The 21140-nt window shown below is 40.6% G+C and overlaps 1 protein-coding gene across 4 annotated transcripts in view; it reads left to right on the top strand.

Moving 5' to 3' along the window:
* Positions 1–9391: 9391 nt before the first annotated feature.
* The window catches only part of LOC126412745 (cuticle protein 65-like), an 86730-nt gene continuing 74981 nt past the window's right edge, over positions 9392–21140 (top strand). The window contains exons 1-2 of one of the 4 annotated variants that reach the window (XM_050082520.1): positions 9392–9459; positions 10757–11047. In XM_050082520.1, the coding sequence (XP_049938477.1) occupies positions 9448–9459; positions 10757–10978 (234 nt within the window). In that variant the 5' untranslated portion in view covers positions 9392–9447 and the 3' untranslated portion in view covers positions 10979–11047. Of the gene's footprint in view, positions 9460–10756; positions 11048–21140 lie in introns of those variants that run through there. The other 3 variants (XM_050082557.1, XM_050082512.1, XM_050082523.1) reach the window with 3 other exon arrangements.

Below are 21140 nucleotides of genomic sequence, written 5' to 3' on the forward strand. Positions count from 1 at the left end.
GATTTTAACTCTGTTATTGACAAGAAAAACCGTGGAACTCGAACACATGGCCAGAAATTTAAATATAATTAATACGTGGGAGGCAAAAAACGCAGACTCATTAATGTACACGTCCGTCACTCGTGATTCTGCGAGCAGAATAGACTGGATTTATGACGTTAGATACTGTCTTGTGAGACAGTATGTAACATCACTACATCAGAAATCAGGCCTGTGAATCTGTCATAAATATTGTGCTTATATTACCAGAATCAGTTTACAGAAGCAAAGACCTTCCGTGAAAAATATTACTGGATATCAAATACAGGTACTATTTCACTTAATTATGAGGAACTAAGAATTATGGTGCTGTAAACATTGAAGGCCTGCGTCAGTAATGTAAGCATATGTTGCAGTGGCTTAAACTTGTGGGTGGAGCATGCGAAACACAATACGTTTACAACAAATGTGAGCTGAGCAAAAGGACAGTGGAATTTTATTTCACGAGTCTTCTAGAACAGATCCAATGAATACTAGATGATGCCACAAACAGTTCACAGGTAAATCAGATTAAAGCGCAGATGTTGTCTTTGCCGGAAAGGTAGCAACAGGGTCAGAAAGTGAGATCAAGAGCTGACATTATTATCCAAGAGGAGACTGTGTCAGTCTACCATCTAATACGAACATTGGAAAGGAGAAAACACAAAATAATGCAGAAACGTTTGCTAGGAAACGAGACAACACAAGAGAAGGCTCATACAAAAATGGAGCGGTGCAACGTTTCCGTGACTTGAGTGCTGCAGTAGAAGTAGACAAGAACTGCGAATCACTCCTTCTGACTGATATTGACGACGTGCTGACCGAAGCAGACAATTCTTCCAGAAGAGTAAATATATGAAGCGTTACTGAGAAGCCACAAAGGAAAGTCTTCAGGAACAGATGATATGCCAACTGAATATCTGCTATTTCGACATACTGAAAGAAGAGTTAATGAACATATTCAGCGACGCAAGGAATATCCAACAGGTTCCTACACGTTTCCACTAGCTTCATCGTATTGGTACCTAAGAAATGCCTGCCAAGAAACATCGAATCCCCGACTACGAAGGGCGTTCATAAGTAATGCAACACATTTTTTTGGTCAACCAGCTTCGGTTGAGAAATTGCAGAATTTGTTGTGGAATGTCGTGGAATAGTCTCGCTTCAGCCTCCATAGTTTTATAAATTTCCTATAGGTAGCGGCGTTATACGTAACTTTCAAAATGGCGATTGTAGCAGGTTGTGATGACGACGAACGAGTCGTCGCCAATGTTGACTGGTGGGCAATGCTAAATAGAAATATATAAATCACAGCTGGTTTGTCATTAACGTCGATAAGGTGCTGGCTGCTTGGTCTAGATCTGCAACGACTAAAATAATTAGTAGTCGTTGGTAAAAATAATGTGCAGGGTGATTCAAAAAGAATACCACAACTTTAGGAATTTAAAACTCTGCAACGACAAAAGGCAGAGCTAAGCACTATCTGTCGGCGAATTAAGGGAGCTATAAAGTTTCATTTAGTTGTACATTTGTTCGCCATTTCAGCCAATAAAGTTTTTGGTCCCTTTTTCTTCGAAGGTGCTACTGTAACTGGACTACAGTATCTGGAGATGTTAGAGAATTGGCTGTTCCCTCAGCTCGAACAAGAAGCACAACAATTCATATTTCAGCAGGATGGAGCGCCACCACATTGGCACTTATCTGTCCGTAACTACTTGAATGTCAACTACCCGAGGCGATGGATCGGCCGCCAGGCAGCCCGTGACAGAGCACTTCATCACTGGCCTCCAAGAAGGCCTGATCTTACCCCCTACGATTTTTTCTTATGGGGGTATGTTAAGGATATGGTGTTTTGGCCACCTCTCCCAGCCACCATTGATGATTTGAAACGAGAAATAACAGCAGCTATCCAAACTGTTACGCCTGATATGCTACAGAGAGTGTGGAACGAGTTGGATTATCGGGTTGATATTGCTCGTGTGTCTGGAGGGGGCCATATTGAACATCTCTGAATTTGTTTTTGAGTGAAAAAAAAACCTTTTTAAATACTCTTTGTAATGATGTATAACAGAAGGTTATATTATGTTTCTTTCATTAAATATACATTTTTAAAGTTGTGGTATTCTTTTTGAATCACCCTGTATATTGTACTTAACTGGTTGTACAAGGTTCTTCTTGGCTGCATACATATAATTATAAACTGATAGCTATTGAGGCCTCACATAGGCCTTACGTTACTAAGCGCCTTGTTGGAGGTTTCTCCTTATCAGCTGAAGGCTATGCTACTTTACTACTTGACATCCCGAGGAAGAGTGGACGAGAGCTCGCTAGAAACTTGATACAAGTCGTGGAGTGGCGTTAGCGGCGCTGGTCGCGACTCACCGGTCCAACGATACTAATACGGACCGCGGTCCGTAACTATAAACCCTAACAAGTGTCGTGTGAACGTTGATACCACTTAGCAGAGAGCGGGAATTTTCGTTTGGTGGAAAACTAGACCATTGCAGATATTGGTAGGCGTTTGAAGAATGTCTACGGAGACCTGGCAGTTATCAAAGTCACGACGAGTCGTGGGACGAGCCGTCTGTCATCATCTCAGCAAGGTCGCGCAATCCTATCCGAGTGGCGGCCGGCAATGCATGGAGTGGCAGCACACCAACTCTACTCCGAAGAAAAAGTTCAAAGCCGCACCCTCAACCTGTAAAGTCATGGTGACAGTCCTATGGTACTATAAACGGGTTTCTGTTCTATGTCTTCTCACATGGTGCAACCACCAACTAGGATCTGTATTGTGCTGCCCTCAGAAAACTTAAGAAACGACTTCAGCGTAATCGTCAGCACAAAAATGCAAACGAACTTCTGCTTCTACATGACACTGCAAGGCATCTCACATGTCTGCTCAACCGAGAGGAGCTCCTTATACTTCACTGTGCTGTTTTTCCTCATCCACCCTACAGCCTTACTTGCATCTGTTTGGGCCAGAAGGACAAACTCCGCGGGTAGCAGTACGTGGAGGATGTGTAGCTTACTAGTGCAGCAAGACGTTGGTTTCGACGTCGACCAGTAGATTGGCACTATGTGCTCATATGAGACCTACCAGTAAGGTGGCGTAAGGCTGTCGTATTGAAGGGAGATAATGTTGAATAATAAGGTTTCCCATTCAGAATAGTGAGGAATATTGTGCTATATTGCATTTATGAATGAAAGCGACCTGCTTTCAAAAAAATAAAAAAGGGTTGCATTACGTATTGAACGCCCCTCGTACAAGAAACTAGCTTGGACAGCAAACGCAAGACTAAGGGACGTAACTGAAAACGTGAGTAGAGATTACAAAACATGTGCGTTGTCTGAGCGCAGTGTAATCGACTGTTTCAGTGACTACCGTGATTCAATGGCCATTACTAATAACTGTAAAACAAAGGCTATGTAATATCTGTTGATTTTTCAAACGCTTCCCACCTGATCTGTCGCAGTTTTCAACTACAAGCAATACGAAAATTTGGATTCTGCGACAAATTCTTCCAACTTGTCAGAAAAATTTTCCAAGAATATAAACAAAATAGCGATCATCAGATGTAAAACGGTCGGTTCGTCAGGGTTGCCCACTATCGATGGCCCTATATGCAACTACTGTAGAACCCATCCTCAGTTCGCTCCCAGTCTTGGTAGTATTATTATTATTATTATTATGAGATACGGACACAAAATCCAAAATATTACCAATCGATGAAGTTCTTAAAAGATCAACAATCAGCCTGGTTAACCTGAAAAATCTATTTATAAATACTGTTAAGTAAGAAAGCAAGTAACAACAGTCATTTTTGACAAAATAATTCAAAGCTCAGTTTTCTCAGAATCGCTATAGTCGAGAACAGCTATGTAACTCGAAAAGACAACATACACAACGCTAAGAAGTGATACCATCATATTAAGAAAGGATACATAACCTCATGTTAGTTGACATAAGGTGTGGAAGAATATTCTCAACAATCAGCTTACGTCAGGTGTTAGGACAACATGGCATAAAGTCGTCAATGGCACGATTCCCCTGCGCACAAAGCTACAGTCTATAAACCTTGAAGATTCACCACATTGAGACAAGTATAAAATAGCTGATAGATGGATAAACATGTCACTATGCACATGGAATCGGAAATGACCGCAACAAGAACTCGCATGACTACTGAGGGAGGCAACGCATACGTCGAGATACGAGAAGTTGTCACACCAGAGCAAAACCGTTACCACGTCCAACAAAATGATATGGTAATCTGGCTAACGGGTCAACTCGTACATTACCTAATAAAATCATAAACATCGAGTTAGCTGAAATTAAGTGTAAAACGAAATCATCTATTCTCCAAACGAAGAAAGAGCATGGAATCCATGCATTTGAGCTATTACAACAATGTACAGATTGCCGAGTGTCCGCCTTTTATTTTGTATTTAAGATTAATACTTTTATTCATGACGTTACTTGTAATTTAAATGCAACTTATACACTCGAAGCAGGTTAAAGATGGTAAAAAGTAAAAGCTCTTCGACGAAGGAAAATAAATTTACTTTGTAAATTAATTTATTTTTTTTAAATTGAAAAAGGAACGTCAGTTTTTGCGCGTTCGAAAAATTTTCGTTATCATTTGATTTGCAACTGAGAAATAATTTGATTTAAATCAAACGAAACATTTACGTCAGTTGAGTTCTTCCATTGTCCAGGAGAATTTTATCTTATTTATTAAAATATAAGGCACGGAAGCAGTACCGAAAAGGCTACTAAGTTGAGCGGAAGAAAGTGGAAGGGGTAATAGGTGAAAAATAGACATTCCCCTTCAATCTAACCTTGACCTCTCAGTGACGTGAGGAATCGCTAAGAGCTACACGTGGTTCGGATTCCACGTTGAACTGGAATCCCCTTTCCGCAGCTGGGTAACTGGGAACACGCAAGCCGTCGATGACTTGCACTCAGTTTACGACTTGCACTCTGATACGGGTCCACACGTAATCAATATCGTTACAACAGCGCTTGAGGAATGCACAGTTCTAGTGCAGCATTTGTACAATTGCATCTACGACAGCCGTACGAAAAATGGGTAAAAGCCAGTGACCTGTTGGATGCACACTTCTCTTGTTACTTGATTTCGGGTATTAGAAAATCGTTCGGGGCTAATCTTCATAAAAACTCCATTCATGGGCTGTGCTCCCAAATCAAAATACTTTTCTCCCATACATTCCTTTCCTCGAATTTCACTGGTTTTTAGCACGTTGTTACGCGGAACTGTCGTTCAGTTCTGAAACTTCCTTTTGGCATATTCTTCCTACTTTTGCTTCAGATAGTTCATTTATTTCTCTAAGGCTTGCGTAAAACATCTGCTTCATCCGTTTAGTACTGGCACGATGCGAGCTTATAAATAATTTCGGAAAATGTCTGCTTTTACCCGTTTTTCACGTTAAGGCTATTCTATTATCGCAAGCCTACCCGTTACACACATACGTTCTCATGCAAATGCAATGCAACATTGCGTCAGTTATGACTACAAGGTCTACATTTCCATATCACACTTTGGAGGTCAAACCTATCTTTGGCAGTTAAGTCCTTGACGTTTCAATGCCACTTTGATTTAAATTTGAAATAGCCTCTCACTTAACTTACTCGGTCAAATTTGAATTTGCAGATGTAAAGGCCTTTATTAACACAAGCGTACCTTAAATGTTTTTTCTTTCGACTCTTTATTGTCTACAGCCAAAGGATTTACATCGTTGAATATACTGGTTTCCGTCAGATCACGGAAGTTAAGCAACGTCAGGTGTGGCCAGTACTTGGATGGATAATCGCTGTCCCGGCTACCGATTTAGTCAGCACAGTGGCTTTCTCTCATCAATTAAATATTATAAGTGTGCAGTTGATGTTCATTCTAACATTTTTACCTCTTCTTAACTGGATAAAAAGTCCTCCGTCCAGATTTTCAGAAAATTTGAGAAACAAGACCCAACCTGACTACCCTATCAGTTTCAAAAATGGCTGTGCGGAATTCCAGCAGCTAGAACCGTTCTTTAAGAATTGCTATTGAATTGCTAACATGACCAACAAGAAGTGGTACTGGAAAATCGGTTTAGGAAATCCGGCTTTGTGAGTCCCATGTCGAGATAGTGACTGTTGATGAAGATTATTCCATCGAGTTAGGGACGTTTAGCTCGGCGACCACCTCCACGCCTCACCCTCCTCCCCTCCACCAGTGCTATTAGAGAGGAGTAGTCTGTGTGCCAACATAGAACTACCACTGCACTACACACACGCCCCTTACAGGAATTTAGACTTATCAGGTACATTTAACGCAGTACTCTCCCACTTGGCGAAGGATAGATGCCAGTGTGCGCTAAGGATAGGAAAAACCATTCTTATTTCACTGCTGAATCTGTCTCTTGTGGTCTCCCAGCAAGTCACGTACTACGGCTTAGCCTTTACTGCCTTTTAGACGGAAGTAAACTAATTAGTTAACCTGTACATATCATTTCGTTAGTAATGATGATAGTGAACTCTCGAAAGATTCCTTTGCTTTGTGTCTTTCTCCAACAATCCCCGTGTTTTCATATCTATGTTACTTAAATGACAACTCAATTGTCTGACTGTATCCCCTTCTCATAAGGAAAATACTCCAATTTTAACGGCTAAAACCGAATAAGTACGAATTTAATATGTGAATACGCGTATTTACTACCACTCATCAACTGTCGTTTATCTGTAAAAAATTACGTTAGTGTACTATCAGTGTTTGCAGTTTACCGAATCTAAAGAGCACAAAAGTACGACTCGCTGAACAAACAGTTCCGTTTGACAGACATTGACAACCACAATGGTCACAAAAACCATAAACGACGTATTACTTTGTGATACCATATTTTTGTGCAAAAAAACACATGTTAACGCATGCAATACTTAAACGCTTATATTTTCCAAAATAGAAGCTGCTGTGTTTCCATGCGGTCTACCTTCAGTTGTCTTCGTAGTGCAAATGTAATCAGGGGATTAGAACACAGTGGTAAGGAACAACTTGTGACAAAAACGTGGCTTTCGAAAATGTTCTCCTGCAGTGCGGCTATTACGAAGACGCGAACATATTGTCATTGCCAAGTGTGGAAACCGTTCTATTCCACTGACTTTCAGTCACTTAATTGAAACTCCACATTATCACTTCCGATAGAAATGAGGGAAGAACATAGAACTACATAGAAGAAATTATTTTACTAAATATGATTCTCTAATCAGTAGATGTGTTAGTACATTATGTTTCTGGCAACTTTTTACATTTTCGCCAAGTAATACTTCATTCGTGACTTTGTGGATACGGTGCACATAATCGTCTGCTACACGCTGTTGTTTATTGCGCGACGTCTACTTCTGCAGTTTTTAGATTGTTTAACCTCCAAAGATCGACTGAAAACAAATTCAGAGGTTTACAGAAAAAAGACGTTGACATCTCACAAGAGGCCCATCAGAGCTGTTAATCATAAATTTTGATGAGTCTTAAGTACGTTGCAGAAAACCCACAGGGAGGCTAGCGACTTTTTCTGCAACGGCTCGTAGTTTCCGAGAAATTCGGTACTGAAATTTTAAGCGTACGGCCTATAACTGTAGCCTTATTCAAGTTCGACCAAGCGAGCGTAGCACGGCAGTTAAGGTTCGCGGACACCATGCTTTCGGTACGGGTTAAAATTCCAGGTCCGTACTATTTTTTTCTTAATTTTCATCCTATAGAACATCATTGAATGGTATATTTCATGCAAGTCCACCCGGTGGGAGGAGCGCCTGGTCCCCGGAACGAATCCGTCGCCGGACTTGTATCGAGGTCCGGTGAACCGGACAGTCTGTGCATGGTTTTTAGGCAGTTTTCCATCTGTCTCGCTGAATGTGGATGGGTTTCTCTTATTCCGCCTCAGCTACACTATGTCGGCGATTGCTCCGCAAACAAGTTCTTCACGCACGCGTACACCACCATTACTCTACCACGCAAACATAGGGGTTACACTCGGCTGATGTGAGACGTACCCGTGGGGGGTCCTCCGGGGATCAAACCGTACAATAACTCTGAAACAGTGATTCGGTGTGGAGCGGCGGAGATAATCGACGTGGGGTTGTGGACTGCGGCCTGGGACGGAGTCTCTCCTTCGTTTTTAGATCCCCCGGTAAATGTACAATACAATACAATATCTCATGCAAAACCATTCTAATATGGACATTTTCGTGGTAATAATTTCATTAATATGTCAATCACTACAGCAAACTTCCTTCAACCGCGTATTCCGTTTGTTACAGAACAGATAACAGAATCATCTCAATTGCTATCGCATGCTGTTCAAGAGGAAAATTCTGGATGGTATTTGTCGTAGAAGGAACCGAAATCCAGATTCGTAGAGTGCCACGCACATTTAATCACAGCAACTTTCTTGCAGGCACGCGGATTTTTCGAAAGCGATACCGGAAAACACCACTCGTATTTTATCATTCCTGTTAAAGCAGTGCGGTTCTGGGCGCTACAGTCTGGAGCCGAACGACCGCTGCGGTCGCAGGTTCGAATCCTGCCTCGGGTATGGGTGTGTGTGATGTCCTTAGGTTAGTTAGGCTTAATTTGTTCTAAGTTCTAGGCGACTGATGACCTCAGAAGTTAAGTCGCATAGTGCTCAGAGTCATTTGAACCATTTGAACCTGTTAAAGCAGGTGCACTAAATTGATTCAGAAGTAAATACTGTATTTTTATAGAATCTTCTCACGAAGAAAGAAAAAAGAAAGAACAAGGAGTACACAGGCAGGATTTTTACCACTACCACTAGCAGGTATTAGTCCAGAACATCAACAGCTGCTTGGAGCTCGCTGGCTCGAAACATTACCGACGTGACTAGTATAGGTGATAGGCATAAAACTTCAGTGATACTAGAGGCTGTCGCATGAAATATTCCAGCCAAGTACTCGAGACTGGTCCCCCAACAACGAACCCAAGACTGAGAATCCGTGATTACAGGTCTCATGGTCCAGTTATCAGTATATTAACAGCAATCTAATTTGGTCTCAGACTTTCGGGCTATGTTACAATCCTTATCAGTCTACACGTTGACTACTCCTCTCGTAGCCAAGGCAGCATACAACAAAAAGGAGTGTGATGTTCATGATTGTTGTATCCAGTATCAACAGCATAGGGGTACCAATACGTAAAAATTCAAAATGCAGGAACTTCAGTGTTATAATATCCTGAAGCGTAGGAACGGGACAGGTCACGACAGTGTGGAGGCTGTCACCACGGGCGTCATCTACTGTGGGAAACTGAAGGCCGACAGCTGTGGCGGCCAACGCCCTGCGTGTGGAGTCGGTGCAGCTATATAAGCCGGGAGCTGGCCACTCCACAGCATTCGACGCACACGTCTCTGTCAACTTACAACATGAAGTTTCTGGTAAGTATCACTTCCAGCTACCATACAACCACTTAAATTCGTATATCATACGGTATGTTACACCTTCCATTGGGAGAGTGAGCGACACCTGGCCTGTAAATGTTCTACATCTAATCGAAGAATGTATTCGTTCTCATTTAAGCATTATTTGTCTAGCATATAACTGATTTAATGATCTGCCTCCGTAAAAGTTTACTTCCTGTCACGTAAGTCTTTGAAAATTTGCATTACTTTCTGATCTCATATTAGCATATTAGCAAGGTTTAACTGCCGATTGGTTTCCTCTTAAATTTCTTTTTCCTTTTAAGCAAGTACTTTGCTCTTCTAATGGCAAAGGGGACATGTTATAATCTGTAAACATTTGGTCGGTGTACCCTTCCGCAATATGTATGAATACGGAGTCATAGACTCTTGAATAGAAATATTTACCTTGCCAAAGTACACCCTGCCATCAAAACATTCCTGACTTTTATTGAAAAAGACGAAATTCGTTCTTGGGTGTCAGGCTGGGCTTCATAATTTAAATATCCGTTCTTGAAGCCATATTATCAATTAGACAACTAAATTTTACATGTGTAGCGAATGTCGTTCAGTACAAATAGGTTGCAGTGCGTTCAGACATCGGTGTGAGTCTATATGGCACTACACTAAGTTGGAAATGTAATTATCTATTTTTCTTCAAATTTAAAGTCCCCCATAGCCGTTAAGTTGTGTGAACGTAAATATTTCATTTGGGAACCCCGCATTAAAAATCGTTAACATTTCCTATTTACATTCACACTGCACATGCAAGAACTACCCTTTGATGACAGACAGAAGCAAACAGTCAGAATTTCCTGTTACTTGCTTTCTGCACTCTAAATTCGGACCCCTCCCCCCTCAATAATTTTAACCTCCCTCGAATTACCTACGGTAGCAAATTTGCGATTCGCTGATACTTCATGACGCGTCCTGTCGACTGATCCTTTCTTTTAGTGAAGATCTGCCATAACTCCTTTTTCTCTTTAGTTCTATACAGTACCTCCCTATTAACTATTTGATACACGCATCTAATATCGAGAATTCTACTGTAACAACGTATAATTGAAGTTTCACGATATATATATATATATATATTTTTTTTTTTTTTTTTTTTTTTTTTTTTTTGAGACAGTTGACAATTTTCAATCAGAGAAAAATCCAGTCTGAATGGTTGCACAAGGAATATTATCGTTTCTAATGTGTCGGTGTCGATTAATCTGTATTGCACCGCAAAGCTCCTGCGAAGACGTAAATTTAATGTACACTGATTTTGTAGGTGATTGTCTTGGCCGCCTGCGTGGCAGTTGCTTGCAGTCAGGAGACGCGAGAGAAGCGCGGCCTCCTGGGGGCGGGAGTTCTGGCCGCCCCCGGCGCTGTGTTAGCGCCGCGCGTCCTCGCCGCCCCCGCCATAGCCGCCGCCCCCATCGTCGCCGCCCCCGTCATCGCCCACGCCCCTCTTGGCGTGGGGCTGGGCTTGGCTCACCCCATCATCGGCTGAACCGCTTCTAACTAATCTATATGTGTCTGTGTGTACTGCGTGTGTATAAATAAACTCTCTGTAGCCTTATTTAATGTTTTCTTTACTCAACAAACCATCGCATACTTTTTATACAACCTGTTGTACATAACGGAAGTGCTTCATAAATCTAGCACTTCTGCTTACGTGTCTGCTCGGCTACCAGCAATCTAGTCATTATGTTCACATGTTTGTATATGTTGAATATTGTCAGATATTGCAGTTTAGTATCAATGTGGTTGTTCTAGAGAGTGTTGTTCATTACATACATACCTGAAAGTATTTAAATTCATTTCTCAGTGAAGTTAAGAATACATATTGATAAGCCAAATCGCAGGTTCGAATCTTGCTTCAGGCATGGATGCGTGTGATGCCCTTAGGTTAGTTAGGTTTAAGTAGTTCTAAGTTCAAGGGGACTGATGACCCCAGAAGTTAAGTCCTGTAGTGCTCACAGCCATTTGAACCATTTGAACCATTTGATACGCCAAAACACTATGACTTCTCTTCTGAAACAGTGTTGGTCGAACTTTCGGACGCAGTAAACCGCTGACTCGGTTTGATAAGGATTCGAGACGTCCTCTGTGCGTTTGCACAGTTATGTTTGGCCAGATGTCCAGGCACAAGTCACGCGTTTCACATAAATTACGGGCCAGTGGTTTGTGTGAGCTGAGCTAGCGCCCGATAGCGTCCAAGATGTCTGCCATCAGATATAGATCAGATTAATTTTTGGCCAAGGTAACACTCATCAGACCATTGTAACACGATTGTGATCTTATGACAATGCCCTCTTGCTCGGAGATAGCGTAGTAATCAGGGTAGACATCATGAGCGGAGAAGGTAGTACGCAGTACCACTCACGTAGTCCATAGCTATTACGGTGACCTCGGATACTCCCATGAAAGCCGAGATTACATCAAAGGAAAGCACTAGATGAGACATGCTTGTAGTCTATCAATGATGTTATGATATCGCCACATTAAACAAATGGTAAAAGAAACCATAGCAAAACTAGAAGGGGAATTACAATTCATTCATAAGAAACAAAATCATTCAGGTTTACCAACGACTTTGTAAATCTGTCAGACAGCAACGGACATGGAAGGTCAGTTTAATTCTCTAAGAGAGTTTATAAGATCACCGAAAGGAAAACAAGGGTAAACCTTTGCCGATAAATTAAACGACATGATATTGAGGGAATTAGATTAAGAAAAGAAGGTACTAAAAGTTGTAGAAAGGCCATGCTATTTGGACTATAAAGTAACTTGTTACGGCAGAAATAATGATATAAACTGTAAACTAGCTATAGCAAGAAAAGCTTCCAACAAAAACTACGTTAACTTGGAAAATACACTGACGGAATAAAAGTTGTAACATCAAGAAGTAATGGTGAGACACAAAAGAAATTTCCTAAGCCTGTTTCTACATCTGAAACATGATTTCTATTCGAGTTTCGTCCCACTCGCATAAGACTGGAGATAGTAAAGATATTGACGACACAAATAAGGTATGCTTTAAACACACGCTGTAACGTTCGAGAGCGTTAGTTACATCTGAGATTGGGCAAGGTGAGTTGATGTTAGTCAAGAATGCCCTTACGGCGACTAAGGCGCTGTTATCAACACCTCACCGAGTTTGAAAGAGGTCTTCTAATAAGGCTACGAGAAACTGATTGTTCCTTTTGCGATATTACAATAATACTTGGCAGGAATGTAGCCACTGCACATGATCCCTGGCAACGTTGGTCACGAAAATGAACGGTTGAAAGATGACCTTGCTCCGGGTGGCCACATGCCAGTACTGAGAGGGAAGACCATCGTGTTCAGCTTATGGCTATGGCGCATCGTACTGCATCTACAGCAGCAGTTTTAGCCGCAGTTGGTACCGTAATGACACAAAGAACCGTTACAAATCGGTTACTTCATGGTTAGCTCTGAGCCAGACGCCCTGTATCGTGCACTCTACTGACCCAAACCACCATTTGCGACTTTAGTCGTGTTAAGCGAGAACTCAGGGTGGAGGCCTATTGTGTTTTCTGATGAAATCTGGTTCTGCTTCGGTGTCAGTGATGATCGTGTACTGTTTAGAAGGTGGCCAACCAGTCTGCGTGCTAGACATACTGAACATACACCTGGAGTTATGGTGGTGGAGGAGGAAGAGCACTCTCGTGGGCACCACATCCATCCAGACTACAAATCTGTTCGTCAATCTGGTGATTCGACCAGCTGTGTTGGCGTTCATGAACAGCATACCAAGGGGTGTTTCCCAACAGGATAACGCTCGACCATATACCACAGTTGTAACACAACATGCTCTACAGAGTGACGATATGTTACCTTGGCCTGCTCGATTACCAGATCTTTCTCCGATCGAGCAAGTGTGGAACATCATCAGACGACACTCCTGGGCCATCCACAAACAGCATTACCGTCCCTGTATTGATAAATCAAATGCAACACTCATGGATTCCATCCCACGAACTGAGCAACTATACAACACAATACATGCACGTTTACATGCTTGCATTCTACATTCTGCCAGTTGCACTGGTTATTAATGTACCAGCAGTTAATATTTGCAATGGATTATCTCGTGAAAGTGTCTCGTATGACATTGTAGCGTGTATCCTTGATTCTAACGTGTGTCCTGCCATCTGTGGATCTTATTGTCAGCCAGCTTTGCCAGTGCTGTAGTCCCGCACTGTATATATGAACATCCACGGAAAGCTGTCTCAACGATCCCTCTGATATTTACTTCCACATAAGCTTAACGACAGTGTGCTTTGGGCCCTTTGGAATACCTATGGAACATGAAACTAGCATTTATTGCATTATGTAGGTAAAATTTTGTAACTGGAATTGTATATAGTGTAGAAATTCCACACGAACGGTGTCTTTCCTCTACTGGAATTCAATTCGGTTACACAGATTATGAATTTTGTTATTAATGGCAAGAAGATTGTATCCTGACTTCCTTAAAAGACCGAATAATTATATGGGTATGACTTCCACACAAGTTTACATTAACAAAGTGAACTCATAATAGTTTATACCTAAATATATGTGAAATAATTCTTTCTCAATGAAGTTATAGATTCCATCCCATATTTTAATACGCATTACTTATTCTGCGGGAAATGTACGACTTTGTGACTTATTTTTCAATACAAACAACACTGTCGTAGTTTTCGTATAGAAATAATTTAGGACTTCCAAGGACTGCCATAGCTAGGTATACTCCAAAACTAAACATAGCGCATTATAGTGCTTTAATATCGTTACTGTTAAGGAAAGGAACATTTTGTGATCAAACAGTGATTGAGAGGACGGGTAGGTTTCATGCATGTAATGGTTCACGAGTTACTGCAGAACTAAAGAATTGCAGAGTAGCTGGGAAGTGGCGAGAGAGAAGCTAATATACCTTCAACGTCTGGGTCGATCATGTATGATTTTATAACATAAATACATTTTAAAACAGCAGAAAAGTAAAATCCACTCTTCGCTGAATGCTGATAATTTTAATCATATTTCGGTAGTGTAACTTGCTTTCGTGCAGATATTCGTTATCATTTTTCTGTCTCATCAACTTACAGAAAAGGTGCCGCCGAGTTCAAGAAGTATAGAATCAGAAGGAGCGGAGTTTGCGGTAGCTCCTGGAATATATACTGGTAAATCTAGCTCAAAAATCCATTGACTCAACGAAAAACAGACGGCGACGTATAGCAGTAATGACACCCAAGCTTGCAGCTGAAATTGAGAAATGTAGGATCAGTGGCAGAGAAAGCGTTCACATAGTGATAGCTACAATCGAAGCTCAATATATCCAAATTTTAGTAGCCAACGGGACAGCTATTCACAATTTCCGAGAGAAATTTCTAGGAAAAGGCTACTGAAATGGAGAACCAGTTTAAGGATGAGACACTGAAAGCTACTGCCTTCCATTGGGATGCTAAATTACTATCAGTAGTAACAAGTAACGATGCAGCAGAAAGTCTGCCTGCGGTTATTTCAGATTGTGGTACTGAACAACCTTATGGGATTCATGCATATCAATCTGAGACTGGGAAAGGCGGGCTACTGCGTAGCACGATATTATTCATAAATGCGATTTTCTGTTCTGTGCTAAAATATTAGTTGGATTGAAGACTTGTTTTGCATCAATATCTCTTGTATTTAATCTACAGGTGTCACATGCATGGAACCATTCTCGAAAGTGTTATTGAAGGAAAGACTGATCGAAGAAGGAGAGGCCAAAAGTAAAATTATTTAAAAATTGCACAGCCGTTGGTGAGGAATCGTTTGTTAATAAATCGGAAAGTGAAAGTCAGTGCTAAAAAGTCAAAGACACTTGGTTTATGTTGATTTGTATACAATACTCGATTTTGTTCAAGATATTATACGAGAACACTAAGGTAGAGTGATCATTGTAAATTTAGTTGAGGAGCATATTTTTGGGCCATTGAAGCCATAAATCACGAAAGTAATTTTTTGATGAAAATGTTTGTGTTCCTCGACGAATTTGAATTATTCCTATAATGATTATACAGTTTACAATATTTGCATTTTTGATCATAATTTGTTTTCTAATTTAACAATGGCTATTGTCAATGCACTGGATCATGAGGCCGTAATATCACACGAAAATATTAAAATGGCTATAGTAAGAATCGGTCAAATCCCAGAAATAATCAATAATGGGCTCAAAAATAATTTATATTTCCATCACATTTGACTTGAGTAACAAATTTCTTAAGAGACGTCGCTCTCTGTGACTTAAAACTAAGGATTTCATCACCTAGTTATACCTAGTCTATAAACTATATAACTAGATGCTTTGAACTATACCACAGCGTGTGGCGTCAAGTTGATGGATGACTGCAATAGGTAACTTACAAAAGAAAAAAAATTCTTCACCACTCTTCATTAGCACCACATTTATAAAGTTTCCCTCCTCTTCTTGCCTAAACTGTTTATCATTCTTGTTTTATTTCCACACGTGGCTTAACTCCATACAAATACTTCCAAAAAAGACTTCTTAACGGTTACCTAAATTCGATGTTAACAAATTTCTTTTCTTCGGAAATGCGTTCCGTGCCATTGACACTGTAGATTTTATGTACTTTCTTCTTTGGCCATCACCAGTTACTTTGGTCACAAAATACTAAATCTCATCTACTACTTTCAGAGTCTCGTTAAGTAATCTAATTCCCTCACTACCAGCTTTTCAATTAGACTACATTCCATTATCCTTGTTTTGCCTTTGTTGATGCTTCTCATATCCTCCTTCCAAGATATAGTCCGTACCGTTCAATTACCTTTACAAGTCCTTTGCTGACTCTAGAAGAATAACAATGTCATCGCCAAACCTCCAAGTTTTTATTTCTTCTGCCTGTATTTTCATTCCTGCTCCAAATTTTTAGTTTGTTTCCTTTACTGCTTGCTCAAAGTACAAACTGAGTAACACAGGCGACAGGCTACAACCCTGTATCACTCCGTTCTGAACCACTGCTTCCCCTTCATGCCCCCGATTCTAATAAGTGTCCTCTGATTACTGTACAAGTTTTTAACAGCCTTCCGTTCCTTGAATTTTACTCGAACCACCTTAAGAATTTCAAAAATAGTATTCCAATCATCACGGTCAAAAGCTTTCTCTCTACAAATGCTATAAACGTCGGTTTTCCATTACTTAACTGATCGTCTAAGATAAGTCGTAGGGCCAATACAATCTTGTGTGTTCCTACATTTCCCGAAATCCAAACTGATCTTCCCCGAGGTCAGTTTCTACCAATTTTTCCATTCTTCTATACAGAATTTGTGTTAGTAGTTAGCAACCATAACTTATTAACCTGATAGTTCGGTAATATTCACACCAGTCAGCATCTACTCTCTTTGACGTTGGAATTATTACAATCTTCTTCAAGTCTGAGGGTATTTCGCCTTTCTCATACATCTTGTGCAGCAAGAGTTTTGTAATGACTTGCTCTCCTAAGGCTGTCACTAGCTCTAACGGAATGTGTATTACTCGTGGAGCCTTCTTTCGGCTTAGGTCATTCAGTATTTTGTCAAATTCTTCTCCCACGATCATATCTCCCATCACATCTCCATCTGTGTCCTCTTCCATCTCTATAAAATTGCCTTCAAGTTTATATCCCTTTTTATAGAACCTCTGTATACTTCTTCCTCATTCCAGCTTTACCTTCTTTGCTTAGATGGTTTTCCGCCTGAGCTCTTGATGTTCCCACATCTGCTTCTCTTTCCTTCAAAGAATTCTTTATTTTTCCTGTATCTGCTATCTGTCTCTCCTCTACTCAGATATGCTTCTAAATCCGTATGCATCTCAGTCCTTATCATTTGGGTACCAAATTACATGAAACTCATATTTTCGTGCAATAAAAACAAACTATGGCTTATCACAAAGAAAAACTAATTTTGAAAAATAAGAGCCATCCTAATGCGACGCTATTTTTGAGAGAAAAGTATGTGTGAAGCTCTGAGTAGGAATGTTATTGGAAGTGTTCTGGCCAACCTTGGCGATAATAAAGAGTTTTTCAAAAATATGGATCCAGTTTAGCTAACCTGAATTTCACAACATAGAAATGGGACTTGAAGAGTCTAAATATCTAAGGAAAGATAAAGGTGCAGAGTTTTGTTTTGTTAGCCATTAGTAGCGTATCTACGCAGCAAAGCAACAATGGGGGACACAATGAACGTTTATAGCCTGTGTGAAAAAAAGAAGAAACAATCTCTGAAACATTGTCCATTCTTTGGTATGTAGACTGTTCATTCACAGTTTATACTTCGTGAACTATGAATCAATTAAACTGGATCCATTATTTGAATAACCCTGTATTTTATAATTTGATTTAGAAGAAGTTCCTCAGTCTAGTCAGTAGCAATTAAAGATACTGGATGGAAAAAATCTTGAAGTTATGTTTGTAGGAGGTCAGCGATGACGAAACACAGTGTTTCCTTACAGTTTTGTCCTCAAAAGTTTACTGCATAGGACATCAGCGTCATCATATTGTGCCTCCAGCTGATAATGAATTGCAGTAAGATAATTTTTTAGGGAGCGCCCAGCGTTGGACCGTTATTTCAGGAAGTCGGTGCTTAGGGCCAAACAACGGATTCAGTGGTTCATGGGATTTCTGAATGGCAAATATGATTGCTGGGCTTTAGCGTTTTAGATGCGTGTGTGACAGTTTGTTCATGCTGATCAGCGCATATTGAGAGGTGTCGATGGCCTGAATTATGCGTTCTGTCAGGTCGTAAATCCGCAGAAAAGTAGCTGACGTTACATATCACTATAATTTTTTAAAACCCGGCTGACGCTGCTGTGAGAATTTATATTTCGCGCCATTCTTACGTAAATAGTTATGTGGTCTGGCGATCTCGGTGGCGTTTGATATAAATTTAGAATAGTAGTTTCCAGGGAACGACTGGAGGTCTTCTAAGTTGGTGAGCACATAATTTTTTTCTATGGAATTCGTAATTTTGTCGATGACACTTTAGCGCATTTTATGGAACCTCTATACGTAGTGTCACATACCAATATATCATCTAGATGGTTTGCCCCCCCCCCCCCCCACTTCAAAAAAGGAAAAAAAGCATTGGAAAGTTACTAGTCCACTAGAAACTCTGAATGATATACAGTACAAATGTTTTGTTAGCAAATATGAATGGGGGTAGCTGTTCGTTTAGCAGCAATAAAAATGTGCTTTGGGTAAATAAAGTTTAGAGAATAACTGGCCACCCTTTTCTGGCCTTGAGATGGGACTGACGTCAATCTCTGACTCTGCATTATGTTTGCTTTAAAATCACCTCAGAGGGAACTATTTGGACTGTATGAAATTACCAGTGGTGATGTCTATTGACTTGATGTGTTGTGTAAGGGGATGTTTTGTTGCACCAGACTACCTAGTTTCGTCTCGAGGGCATCGAACAATGCTACCGGCAGAGATCTAAAGTAGATAGATGCTGAAGGAGATTTTAATTGAATCTGAAGAGCATAATTATTTGTACCCCCTAAGACTGTTGGAAATAGACCTGTATATTCAGTGCATGGTGAAATATCATTAAATGGTACTACTGCTGATATGTACAATGATGAAGGTTTCTCATAATTCTAATGCTTAAGATGGAGAAATGTCCACACCAAACATGTTTTGTGGCTGAGGTGATACCACAACTAAGACAATAACCGAATGAACGACTTCCTTATCCAGTGACGTTATTCCGCATTTACCACGCAAACCTATGCAGTGTTTGCTGTAGGACAGTAACCTGTGTGGGGTTAGCTGAATACGTGCGGAACCGATTCGGTTGTGTTTCCTCATTTGTGATAGAAACTGGTGAATCTGTATCAATAAGGATTTTTATAAGGTGGTTGCTACTCGTACATATGAGAGAAAGCCTTCTGTGGTTGTGCTGTGACAGGGTTAAGTTGTGACTCTGGAGTGTTTACGCTAAGGTAATATTGTTGGTGCCAAATGATGCGGCCTTTGCAAACTTCTGCCACATATTTCTTTACACCATGCGCATAGCGTGTTTTTTTTATGAGGCTATTTCTTTGTAGACCAAAGGAGACAGTTCTGAAGAAAAAATGTCTCATAGGCCTTATCTATCCTTATCTATACTTTGCGTGACATCAACTACTACTACAGTGCTCGGGGTACTTAATTATTGGAATAAATAGTAAGTGCTGCATGTATAACAACCTGACTAGGAGTATGAGGATCATCTGGATCAGTGCAGATGTCCATCAAAAGTATATCCGGCAGAAGTCTGTTGAAGCCACAGGATTCATCACCAACAGCATGAATACAAATCCAAAATAGTCTAGGCAACCAGTAAATATGCAAGCATTTCACACAGCCAGAAACGAGAAGACGTGTACAGATTCATCTTCCAGCCTGTCTGCCCCTGTGTCCACCATAACCATCAAAGCAGCTCAGCCTGCTGCAACGGAGACACAAGAGTACATGTGTATTCGAGCGCAGCGATTAAAGCTGGCGAACTTGGGTTTCCTCAAGCCTGGCAAACTTCACGTGACCAGCTCATACTGCTGCGCCTGCCGATACGTGGCGCTATCCATCCCAGGAGACTACAGGGAAGCCAGATATATGTTTGCGTAGGTAGTTTCACTGCAGCTTAATTATCATAACGCACTGCAGCTCAATTATCATAACGAAAATAACCAAATGAATCTTTTAGGTGATTGAGGAGAAATTGAGAATTGTAGAATGTTTAACGGCCAGGAAACAGAGCCCAAATCTAGCAAGATAAAAGTTTTTGTGCGTGTATGAGGCAACTTCAAAAAAATTTGAAGGGTCTTGCAATGCGAACTGGCTTTCCTGTAGTCACGTTGGATGGATAGCGCAACGTATCGGCAGGCGCAGCAGTATGAGCTGGTCATGTGAGGCTTGTCAGGCTTTCGGAAACCCAAGTTCGCCCGCTTTAATCGCTGCGCTCAAATACACATGTACTCTTGTGTCTCCGTTGCAGCAGGCTGAGCTGCTTTGATGGTTATGGTGGACATAGGGGCAGGCGGGCTGGAAGATGAAATTGTGCACGTCTGCTCGTTTCTGGCTGTGTCAGATTCTTGCATGTTTAATGACGGCGTAGACTATTTTGGATTTACACTTACACTGTTGGTGATGATGCCTGAGAACATAAAGTATTCTATGATAACTTTATAAATTTTATCAACAGTTTCCTCACTCCTTAGATATTTTGAAAGACGACAGAGACTTAATGATTGACAAACGTGAGAAAATTTGTGCTAAGAAGTTGACGCTATTTATCAGTATATAGACTCTCTAAATATGAGGCAAACATTGTTTGAAATAGGAAAAAAAATTAGCTCAGTGGATATTAAAAACCACATTCTGGTGGTATGCAATGTAGTGTGAAGAAACCTACGCATGAAAGAAAATCTTCTTTCAGATTTGTACTTTTTAAATCATCATCATACGAAAAACGAACTACGTGTTGGCTAAAATGCATGTGGGGAATCTAGAGTGAACTATTTTGATCACTCGGAATGAATTCAGCGAATCCGCAATCACATCCTGGAAAAGTAATTAAAACTAGTGTAACTGGGGACATATTTGGCTGAAAGACACTAAGGTCACTGAGCTAGAATTCGAAAA

The sequence above is a fragment of the Schistocerca serialis genome, chromosome 1 (assembly GCF_023864345.2).
Source record: "Schistocerca serialis cubense isolate TAMUIC-IGC-003099 chromosome 1, iqSchSeri2.2, whole genome shotgun sequence".
Lineage (NCBI taxonomy): Eukaryota > Metazoa > Arthropoda > Insecta > Orthoptera > Acrididae > Schistocerca > Schistocerca serialis.